Source organism: Felis catus, chromosome A2, assembly GCF_018350175.1.
Source record: "Felis catus isolate Fca126 chromosome A2, F.catus_Fca126_mat1.0, whole genome shotgun sequence".
NCBI classification, from domain to species: domain Eukaryota; kingdom Metazoa; phylum Chordata; class Mammalia; order Carnivora; family Felidae; genus Felis; species Felis catus.
The window spans coordinates 95,820,596-95,832,711 of record NC_058369.1 but is presented as its reverse complement, the minus strand read 5'-3'; the positions used below and the strand labels follow the sequence as shown (position 1 = coordinate 95,832,711).

At 35.2% G+C, this 12,116-nt stretch overlaps 1 protein-coding gene across 4 annotated transcripts in view; it reads right to left on the bottom strand.

Moving 5' to 3' along the window:
* Window positions 1-12,116, bottom strand: part of ANKIB1 (ankyrin repeat and IBR domain containing 1) — a 146,524-nt gene that overhangs the window by 79,988 nt on the left and 54,420 nt on the right. For all 4 annotated transcript variants that reach the window (XM_011280382.4, XM_011280381.4, XM_045052363.1 and 1 more), the window contains 2 exons: window positions 11,647-11,926; window positions 1,552-1,852 (listed from right to left, as the gene is read on the bottom strand). In XM_011280382.4, the coding sequence (XP_011278684.1) occupies window positions 1,552-1,852; window positions 11,647-11,834 (489 nt within the window). In that variant the 5' untranslated portion in view covers window positions 11,835-11,926. The remainder of the gene's footprint in view (window positions 1-1,551; window positions 1,853-11,646; window positions 11,927-12,116) is intronic.

The window sequence follows — 12,116 nt, the reverse complement described above, 5'->3', positions numbered from 1 at the left end:
AGCCCAGGGCTGGGCTCAACCTCATGAACCGTGAGATGATGACCTGAGCTGAAATCAAGAGTCAGATGCTTAACCGACTAAACCAAGGCGCCCCAAAGATTCTAAAAAATTAACCGGTATCACAAATAATACCAATAAATAAAACATAAGATCAGAAGTATATATTTATATAGTGTATATAAAAATATGTATTTAAATAGATATGAATATATATTTAAATATACAAATTTATATATATTTATATTTTATATATTTATATCTACTTAAATATATATATTTATATATGTAAGTATATACTTACATACTTATATATATACAAATATATATATATATATATATATATTTAAAGAAACACTAAATTTTCAGATATGTATTTCTTTTTTTTTTTCAACGTTTATTTATTTTTGGGACAGAGAGAGACAGAGCATGAACGGGGGAGGGGCAGAGAGAGAGGGAGACACAGAATCGTAAACAGGCTCCAGGCTCCGAGCCATCAGCCCAGAGCCTGACGCGGGACTCGAACTCACGGACCGCGAGATCGTGACCTGGCTGAAGTCGGACGCTTAACCGACTGCGCCACCCAGGCGCCCCCCGGATATGTATTTCAATCTGATTAGGATCATTGCTTTTCCATCAAAGATCTACATTTTTGGTAACATAGATATTCTGTGATCCAATCTATAATGATCCCCACTCACAGTTGAATATATCTACAAAAGAACTTTTATGAGTTATGTACAGATTGACATGAATGTAGCTGAGAAAAACCCATTCTGTTGTATGTATAGTAGTGATGATACTATAAAGAGCAATGATTTCTTAGCTAAGATCCTGTATTATATGGCTGATTTTACCTAAGCCTGTTGTTATATATGAAATATATATATGGAAAAATTCAAATGCAATATAGTCTTCAGGAGCACGTTAACATTAATGAAGATTAAACAGAAAATCAGCACATTTTAAATTACAAATGTTTTGGGGCACAGAGCCTGCTTGAGAGAGGGGGATTCTCTCTGCTCCTCCCCAGCTTACATACTGCACACCCCCCAAAATAAACATTTAAAAAATAAAAAAATAAATTACAAATGTTTTTTTAAAAGAAATAAATATATTCATTAATATTTATCCCTTGCTTAGGGAACTGATCAATTCTAGATAATACAGCTGTAAGTGACACTTGCTAAGATGTGCCACATCTAATATGTATAAACTGGTTTCTAAAAATCAATGCAAAAGTAGAACATATCTCTACTAAAGCCGTTGCTCTCAGTGACAGGGTTTAATTGATGACTGTTATCTTCTGGGATGTTAGCCAATTTTTAACTGCTCTTGATTCCATTTTATTCCCAAGGTAGACTTGTTCATGGATTTGTTTTTAATCTTTCCCTAAAATAAGGGAATGAGTTTATTTAAAATGGGTCCAGATTCTTGTAGAACCACAAAGCAGACAAAAAGGACTAGTTAAAGTAACTGTTAAGCAAAACAAGCTCTGATTATTACGTATTACCAAATACACAACTTTTAGAGTATTAGAAAACAAAGTTTTACCTCTACACAGGTTTTCATCCCTGAGGCAGCAGCATAGTGTAGGGGTGTGTTTTTTTTGTTATCAACAGCATCAATAGCTGCTCTCTCATATTCGCCTTGGTCAAGTTTTGCTCCTTTCCATCTTAAGATCATCTGCAGACAATCTGCTCTTCTGAAATCATCTTCTGCCGGGCGTGCTAAGCGAGGATGAAGGGCTCCTTCAGATATCATAATTTGAGGTCCCATACACAACAAATGCATAGATGTTTCATTGTGCACATTCCGTTTATTTGGATTTCCATCTCTACCAAAAAGAAAAGTCCTAAAGTGGTAAAGAAAAAATGAAAACCAGTTTCTTTCTATCTTGAAATAAGAACACACAGAAGATAAATTTAAAAGATAAACTCTATTCCTAAGATGTTAATAAAATGTCTATTGAAGTAGTGTTTTACAATAAGCTAAATGACTAATTCTTACAGTTATAAAAACTCCATTCTAGAACAAAATACTAAAAGAAAGTAAGCTGAATATCTTTATGGTATTGGCTAATAAAAGAAGAGGGATAGGAAGAGGAAAAGGAACGAAAAATGAAGAAGTGAAGAAAAAAGGGAAGACAAGAAAAAAGGAAGGGCAGGAGGAAAGAAAGCAACAGAAAGGGCCATGTATAGACTAATATGTCAATTACATAGATGCTTTAGGGTACATTCTTACACATTTCACAGCAACTTTTTTTTCTTTATTATTCTTCCCTATTTCTCTCAGGTACATCTTTACTTAGTAAGGATGGTGGCAATGAATATAAGTACAGCAAGTAATGCATAAGTCTAATTTTTAGACCTAGGAAAAATTTTTCTACTTGATAGTCATTGGCTAGCCTTTGAAAGAATAAGATATATATTTGTGCAGTGTAATACTGTTTGAGGAGAATAAGTTGTGGTTAGTCCTAGAAGACCTTTCCACAGTGATAGCCTTTACCAATGACAGGTCTAGGTGAGCTCCCTTAACTAATGCCAAACCTAGACCTGACAGTTATGCCTATTTCCCTGATACATCTTTGTACTAGGATCATAGGATTAATAATTAAGCCAATTTAGTGGCTATAATAGGATATTGGAAAATAGGGTGGGGAAAACAGCTGCAATATAGTCAGCCTATATGAGAAAACACATAAATACATTATGAAATGGGCATATAAGTCCCATAACTGATGATGAATGCCTACATTTACTGTGGAGGGCTGATATCATTTGCATTTCTATGCCCAAGTCCAGAATAGCAATGGGAGGGTAGCAGAGCCAAACTCTAACCCCTAGTTACAGTTGGGTTGCTTTTAGGTTAGTTTCAGCTTAGACATATGGGTCTGATAGAAAAAACTGACCATGAAGGAACTAGGATGGACTCTTCAATTTGAATGAGTTAGCCAAGCTGGGAAGCTCTTATGAGAAAAAGGCTGAGTAAGAAGAGGTCCTATATATCATTTAGTCTCTCTTTCAGTTTATTCAGGAGACCTCAGGTCCTCATCAACAGGGAAAATTTAATACAAGTTGGAAGGAGGTCAGTTGATACAGAGATCTCTTTCTCTTATTAAAAATCTCTAGGTCCTCCCCAATATAGAGAAGAGACAGATCATTTTGCAAATGTTCTCATATCCAATCTGCCAGACTCTGATTATTCAAACAAAAAAGTTTATTATTCTGAAGTTAAAATATTAAAATAGCTTCTTTATACGTATTTACTCAGGAAAGGTTCTTAAATTTATTAGACATAGTACCACACCTCTATAAACATTCTGTGCTAAAACTATAAATGGGGATAGGAAAGGCTAGATAAAATGTGGCTTACACAGAACCCTACAGAATCTGAATTTTATTTTCTAAATAAATTTTTAAGAAATGAATTTTTTGTTGTGAATTAAATGCTTCTTAGAAAAGGTTTTAATTTTGAATATACTTTTAGAATCATTTTAATTTTAGTTATCCACTAGAATCACACTATATAATTCAACCATTATAAATACATATTATCATCAATTGTTGACATGGGGAAAATATTGTATGTTTTCCTTTTTTTTTTTTTTAAACTTATAAGCAATATTATGGTCATATATACAAACAAAACTACCCATGTTCCTGCCTCCCTAAAACTGTTAGAATTATTCTGTATGCTTGGGGCACCTGGGTGGCTCAGTTGGTGGCATCCGACTTTGGCTCAGGTCATTATCTCACAGTTTGTGGGTTCAAGCCCCTCATCAGGCTCTGTGCCGACAGCTTACAGCCTGGAATCTGCTTCAGACTCTGTGTCTCCCTCTCTCTCTACCCTTCCCCCGCTTGTGCTCTGTCTCTCTCAAAAATACACTTAAAAAAAGATTTTTTAAAAGAATTCTGTATTCCCTTCTAGTTTGAGGTATAGTATATGTGCTGCCGAAGCGAGCACTAGTTTGAGGTATAAACATTCATAGCTAGACTTCATAATTTTTTATTGTATAGAATACTAAGATTTATGTTTCCCACTTCTCCTATAACCAGACATTTAAGTGATGCCAAAGTTTTTCTATTTAAAGTAACACTGTGTTGAATGTCATTGTTCCTATAGATATTTATTTCTTATAAGTAATTTCCTTTAGGATAAATTTTCAGAAGTAGATTTACCTAGTCAGAAGATATGAACCATGTATTAGTTGTTAATGAGCTATTTATTATGTAACTTGTCCAAGATCACATAGCTTAAAAATGACAGAATTGGGATTAGAGCCTGGCAGTCTATATTACATGTCATGTTCTTGACCAGTCTATTACACTGCTGTCTTGAGAGATCCCCAATGCTGTGTCACCAGTCTACATCATAAGAGTAATATATATTCAATTCATCTGTCAAAATTATAGCAAGAAACTGCTGTGACACTGTACTGAGGATTTCAGGAAGAACAGGATATAGACCCTGCCTTAGAATCCCCACTTCAATATGACTCTAATCTTATCAATGCGTTGAAATGGCCCTCGTCACATCACCAGGAATTTCCTAAGAACTAAATTCATCATCATTGTCCTTCTCAAATATCTCTTTTTTCTTTTAAATTTATTTATTTAAACTCAAGTTAGTTATCATACAGTGTAATACTGGTTTCAGGAGTAGAACCCAGGAATTCATCACTTACATATAACACCCAGTGCTCATCCCAACAAGTGTTTTCCTTAATGCCCATCCCAACTCAACTCTCTTCCAGTAACCCTCATTTTGTTCTCTGTCTTTAAGAGTCTCTTATGCTTTGCTTCCCTCTCTATTTTTATCAAATTTTTCTTAAACATTTTTTTAGCACTTCTCTTTACCCATGATGATAGCTCTACTTCCTAACCCCTTATTGGACGCAAATTCAGTTCTTGAATCCATTTTCTTCTTCATGTAACCTCCTTCCTTCAGAGAGCAAATCTGTTCTCAAAGCCATCTATTTTTCAATGGTTTCTGTGAATATGTTTTGAAATGGTAAAGTATTATCAGAACCCAAATGATAGACAATGGTGATGGAATCACAGTTTTTTTTTTTTTTAATTATTTATTTTGAGACAGACATAGTGCAAGGAGGGGAGAGACAGAGAGAGAAGGAGAGAATCCCAAGCAGGCTCCATGGAGCCCAATACTGGGCTTGATCTCAGGAACAGTGAGATCATGACTGGAGCCGAAATCAAGAGCTGAACGCTTAACCAACTGAGCCACCCAGGTGCCCTGGAATCATGGTTCTCTTAAAGGGCTTCTATTATTACTTTTGTGATATTTGTTAATGCTCTATCATCCTGTCTGATTTCTTGTCTGACCTCTAGACCATATTCTAACTCTTTATAGGCTCCTTTCTTCTGCATATTCCACTATCATCTCATATTCAACTGATCTCCCTCCAAAATAATAGTCAGCCCTGCCAGGGCCTCAATTTCTTGCCATTAACATTCTTATTCTTCCAGTCGCTAACATGTATATATTCCCTTCAGTTCCTTTTAAACCTTCTCTTTCATGCAACAAGTATTTATTGAGCAGTTGTAACTTGGCAGGTATTATTCTAAAACTTAGGCATATTGTGAAGAAAACAAATTAAGTCCCTGTCCTTATGGGATTTGCAGGCAAGGAGGGGTAGGAGAGGAGAACTTCAATCCATTTAATTCATTAAAAGAACTTAACTCCTAAAATACAAGAGTCAAAAAATAGAAATCAACAATTAGAAACTCTTTTCATTCTCAAAGCTTGATATTAATGTATGTTCTAATAAAGGTCTTAGATTTTATTTACACCATAAGATAGTCCCCTTTTATTTCCAAAGAAGCAAAAGAGGCTACTCTCTAAAATCTAAGGAACAGCATAATTCCCATTTTATACATGACTTTCCAGAAGATAGAACTAAAAAGTTATATATCCCAACTAGGACACACTGACTGCAAAGTCTAACAGTCTTTTTGCTATATTAAGTAGTAGCTATTTATGAATATGGATTTAGTTTCTCATGAAGAAGGCAATGTGGTATGGTATAAGGTAAATACAGAGAATTTGGGTTCAGAGAGATATGGAGCTCCTAAACTGTAAACTACCCTTCTTTAACCTTATTATTCTGCCTAAGAAGAGAGGAAATTTATGCCTGCTGTTGCAGGTACCATAAAACTAAAGGAAATGGTGATAAAACCAAAGTCTTATTCCACATAGAGGCTTTATTTACTTTCTGGCTGCTAGGTCCTTGACTAAATATAATCTACTTTTGTCTATCCATATATATTTTATGGGTTAGGAATCTAGCCAAGCTGAGCCTAGGGTATATACTGAAGCCAGCAGACAGGTACTCCAGATTAAATGAGGCATCATGAGAAAATAATGGCCATCAATTTGTCAGAAAGTCTACAAGGTTAAATACAGTGAAATATTTGAAGCTTTTTAACCACAAATAATTGAAACAGACTTGCTATTTTATTTAATATTGATGAGTAAATGCTATTTATCTTTATTCTATATGACAGTGCTAAGAAGAGTAATTTCTTGGGGCACCTGGGTGGCTCAGTTGGTTGAGTGTCTAACTTTTTTTTTTTTTTTGAGAGAGAGAGAGAGAGAGAGAGGGCACAAGTGAGCAAGGGGCAGAGAGACAGAATCCCATGAGGGGCAGTCCCACAAAGGGCAGAGGGTGGTAGAGAAAGAAAGAGACAGAGACAGAGACAGAGAGAGAAGCAGGGCTTGTGTTTTACCCAAAGTAGGGCTTGTGCTCACCTGATGTGGGACTGGAACTCACGAACTGTGATACCATGACCTGAAATGAGGTCAGATGCTTAATGACTGAGCCACCCAGATGCCCAAGTGTCAAGCGCTGGACTCTTAATTTCAGCTCAGGTCACAATCTCACAGTTCATGGGATCAAGCCATGCATTGGGCTCCATGCTGACAGCGCTAAGCCTGTTTGGGATTCTCTCTCTCCCTCTCTCTCTCAAAATAAATAAATATTTAAAAATTAAAAAAAAAAAAGATATTTAAAAATATTTATTCATAAAAAACCATTACACAGTAAACATTCTTAACATCCTAAAATGAAAAAAAAAATATTTAAAAAATTAAGCAAGAGGAATGGCATTGTTTTACATGTTTATAAATTTTTTTTAATGTCTAGCTAACAGAAGACAAACTCATAGTATTCTATCTGTTGTGATACGTTACTTTGGTTCAAAGCATATGAAGAAAATCTAGCCTTTATATAGTTAGAAAAGTAGTATTCTAGGGGCGCCTGGGTGGCGCAGTCGGTTAAGCGTCCAACTTCAGCCAGGTCACGATCTCGCGGTCCGTGAGTTCGAGCCCCGCGTCAGGCTCTGGGCTGATGGCTCAGAGCCTGGATCCTGTTTCCGATTCTGTGTCCCCCTCTTTCTCTGCCCCTCCCCCGTTCATTGTCTGTCTCTCTCTGTCCCAAAAATAAACGTTGAAAAAAAAATTTAAAAAATAAAAATAAAAAAAAAAAGAAAAGTAGTATTCTAAAATGCCTTTTCAGATAACGTGAATATTCATATTTGATACAATACCAGAAATTTACCAAGTGGCCACTTCTTAGGTTATTTGTAATGTAAAACTTGAAATCATATCAATGACTTTTTGTACTCTGTTACATTAAAAGCTATTGGTCTACCTTGCACTTTGAATAAATCTTTTACCTATGCATAATTAAAAAAAAATCATATACTATCTTTTGAAAAATACTGATTCACTGAGTTATACAGATCTTCTAGATATTGTCACTTTTCACCATACAATACTAAGGAAAATCACGTTATCACACTGCCAATCTTATAATAAAAGTCTTTAAGTACTGGGAAGCTGCCAAGCTAAAGACAGTGATACAAGTTTTTTAAATTTGAATATTCACCTGAAAGCTCAAATTTTATAATTTTCAACAAATACTGTCAGCTTCTCTTTGAACTGATAGGCTCACATAATTCATTTTCAAGAAAATGTGAACCAAGTATCTCAGTCTGAATAACCATCATTTTTGTTGTGGTTAGTTTAAAATAGTGTTTCATGAAAAAAGCTGTGGTTGCAGCTTGCAACTCAAACAACAGTACAAGTGTTCTTATTCAAAGCTATCATGATACTTCAGTACGCAGAGCTGCTTCAGGCACTCTTCCCATCTGCCACATGGAATATTAAGATGTGTACTGAAGGATGGAGATTAATTAAAAATAATAATTTTTACTGCTTCATCAAGGACACTTCTAAGGGAAATGCTTGGCCTTTCTTTTCTAAAAACAGCAAGTGGCTAGCAGTAATGAATACAATGATTGCTAGTTAAGGTTGGGTGCCACTGTTTTAATTCATCTACAGGCATCAGCAGTTTTAGCCTCCAGTTTTTGCGCTTTCACTGCAAACGTCAACACAGTGAAAAGGGCAAATAACACTTTAGCATTAGTACAAAAATAGATTTGACCACATGTACCTCCTAAGAGTCTCAAGATCCAGGAGTCCTCAGAACACACTTAAGAATTACTACATTAGATAATTTTCTTAATAGTGTTTTCCAATTTTAGAACGTATATTTGTAAATTACACTATAAATGGTTAAAAAACATTTTGCTACTTGTTTTTATGTTAAAATATACACATTATTTTAGTAATAATATGTAAATATATTTTAGTTTAGTATTCCAAGCAAGTTTTAATTAATCATGTAACAAGACTTGATACTAAATATTATTATAGTGTTCAATGTTAGGAAGCTAATGCAATACAACAGTTCTGTAATCTCAATATAAATATTTAACTTCAAAAAAAGAAAGCTTTAATAGATTAAGCATTCAATAGCTAATCTATTGAGAACATTACCAAGTGTCTAGCATTGTATTTACAATCTTTAAAATGAAGTGGAGAAAATGAGTTTAATAATAAGATGGTTTAAAATCTAAGTTGTAGGAATTTCAGAAAACAAAAAATACTGCAGGTCAGAGTAGTTGTAGATAAATTAATGAAAAAGGCAGAAACCAAGTTAGGACTTAAAGGAGAGGGAATTAGAGAAGAAAGAAAACATTGGAGAATCAAGGAACAACAGGAATAAAGTGAAGGGGGTAGCATTTCTTTTTTTTTTTTTTAATTTTTTTTTCTATGTTTTTATTTATTTTTGGGACAGAGAGAGACAGACAATGAATGGGGGAGGGGCAGAGAGAGAGGGAGACACAGAATCGTAAACAGGCTCCAGGCTCCGAGCCATCAGCCCAGAGCCTGACGCGGGGCTCGAACTCACGGACCGCGAGATCGTGACCTGGCTGAAGTCGGACGCTTAACCGACTGTGCCACCCAGGTGCCCCAAGGGGGTAGCATTTCTAAAGGTGGGGAAAGTACAAAGGAAGTCAATCAACTAGTCCCAATGATGAGAGCATGCTAGAGAGTAATGAGATTGGGTAGAATGAGGGCAGAGTCAAAAGAGCTTTGGAAGCCAAAGAGAATAATGCAGACAATAGGGTATTGTTACAGTTTTGTCATGACAGAAAAATATTAAAAAGGATACAATTGAGCAAGATTAATCTGGCCACGAGATTACGACAAGAAAAGATTTGCAAAAAGAACATTTAGGAATCAGGTAATTTCAATATTGGGAGCACTGGTTGATAAGAGTGAGCTAAGTTTGGGGCAATGGGAATAGAAAGAAATGAATTCCAGAGATAAGACTTAGTGAACTTCATATCAGCAGCAGGTTAGGTAAAGGAGAAGAGTAAGTCAAGGATGATTTGAAGATATTTAGGGTTACAGAGATGAGAAGTAATAACATTACTGAATACATATTGTATCCTAGGCAGCATGATAGACGTATAACACATTAATTAAATTGTCCCACAGCTGTATGTAATAGCAATCTATTTTACAGATAAGGGAACGAAAGCCCAGAGTGATGAAGTAACTTGCCTTGCTAATAAGTGGCTTAGGCAGCCCTGACACATAGGTTTATCTAACTGGAGAGATAAAAGGCTATCACAATGGTTAAAAAGCCTGAAGCCTACAAGTCATTTGCCTAGGCAATTAGCTTTGTCACTTACAAGCTGCTAGAGACCTGACCAGTTGCTTAATCTTTCTGTTCCTGTTTTCTCACCTCTAAAATACAGACAGCAAACTACTTCACAGAGGTGTAATAAGGATTAAATGAGATAATGCATGGAGACACTGTTAATAGTGCCTAGAAAATAGTAACCACTCAATACATTTGCTATTATCATATCAGCACAATATACTAGTGTCATTAACAGAGAGAAAACCCAGTTTGGGAAAAAAAAAACATAAAATTCCAAACAAGATGAGTTGGAGGTGGCTTCTTTAAAGTTAATATTTTCTTTTCTTTTCTTTTTTTTTTTTTTTTTTTGAGAGAGGGGGTGCAAGTGAGCAAGGGGCAGAGACAGAGGGAGAGAGAGAGAGAATCCTATGCACTATCAGTGTGGAGCCTGAAGCAGGGCTTGAATTCACCCCATGCGGGACTCGAGCTCACCCTATGCAGGACTCAAACTCAGAAACCATGAGATCATGACCTGAGCCGAAGTCAGAGCCACCCTGGAGCCCCATAAAAATATTTTCTTGTGTGATTTTATAACACTGTTGTTTACTTTGTATAAGATACTATGCTAGATGCTAAAAGTACAAAGAAGGAAGGTAGATAAAAGGGTAATTTAGGTAGAGAGAAGATAGACAAATTATAAAGTACAATGATACACTATATACCAAATAAGCAATACATACAAACAAAAAAAGCCCCAGAAATTAAAAAAAAAAAAAAAAAAAAAAAGATTGAGGTTCCCTTGACAGGCTAAGATAGATAAAGCCTGCACAGGACCTTGGAGGAAGGATAAGACTTAGATAAGAAAGAGAAAGCTGAGAAGAGTAAGGAAGGAGATCTGTCAGGAGAGCAGCATGCACAGGGTAAACAGCTCACATGACATGTTTCAGAGAAACCAAAAGGAGCAGCTTAATGTGAACAACAATTTGCATTAAAAGATACGTTAAAAAGGTTGAAAGTTTTTTTTATCAAGTTCTAAAGAGCTTTGAATACTGCCTTATGGACTGTATTTCACTATGTAAGCAAAGAAGCGTCTCTTTAGTTTTCTAGCATCAGACTTCTCTAGCTACATATCTACTTCTAAAAACACTAAATTTGTTTTAGAACTACCATCCTCTGCGTCTTTCATTTTATAAGCTAGCACATATAAAATACGATCATACTCAAATACGATCATGACTAGATGAGGCAAATGCATCTGTTCTGTCACCTTAAACTAGCTAATCAGAGCTTATAATTTTGCCGTAGGCACCATTTTTTGACAGCTGATAAGTACTTTTCTAGAATTGAAATGCTATAAATTAAACACTAAATTATTACCAAGATATCATGCCATGAAACATACTGAGGATCTAAATAAATTTACAGCCACGAGAATATGTGAACCAACCTCACTATTAAAACTTCTGGTCTAATTTAGGCATGATAAAAAAATCATAATAACTTTAGCATTATCAGTTTTAAAAGTTTATTAGAATACCATAAAACATGCACATATGCACATATATATTTTCAAAGATCAAGGATTTTTTTCCCTTTCACTAATTTATTATTAATTGGTTTACAGTATTACTTACCCTAGTATTCTATTCATTCCATGTCTAGCAGCATAGTGTAACGGAGTATTGTGCTGGTAGGGCTCTCCATAAGATATATTTGGATCAAGGGATTCTTTTAGCTGAGGGTTGTTTTCATATATTTGGCAGGCCAGGTTTTCATCACCATTGATAAGTGCTTTACGGAATTTGGTGGTTGTATTTCCCATGTTTTCTTTTGTTTTTTTTTTGATAGGCAGTGGCACTTTTTTCCTTCCCCGTTCAGCCACTTCTTAAATGTTTCTGCAACATGTTTCACATTCTAATGGAAGAAAAAATTATCAAATTAGATTGTGAAGCAGTACTCTAAAGAAACAATAACACAATTAGGAACACTAATAAAACATAGGAAGCATACACAAGAGAACAAAATAAATTACATTTTGCCAAATTCATCTTAACAGCCAAAAAACCTCAAATTTTTAACATTGCTCAAATTAACTTCTTGTTAA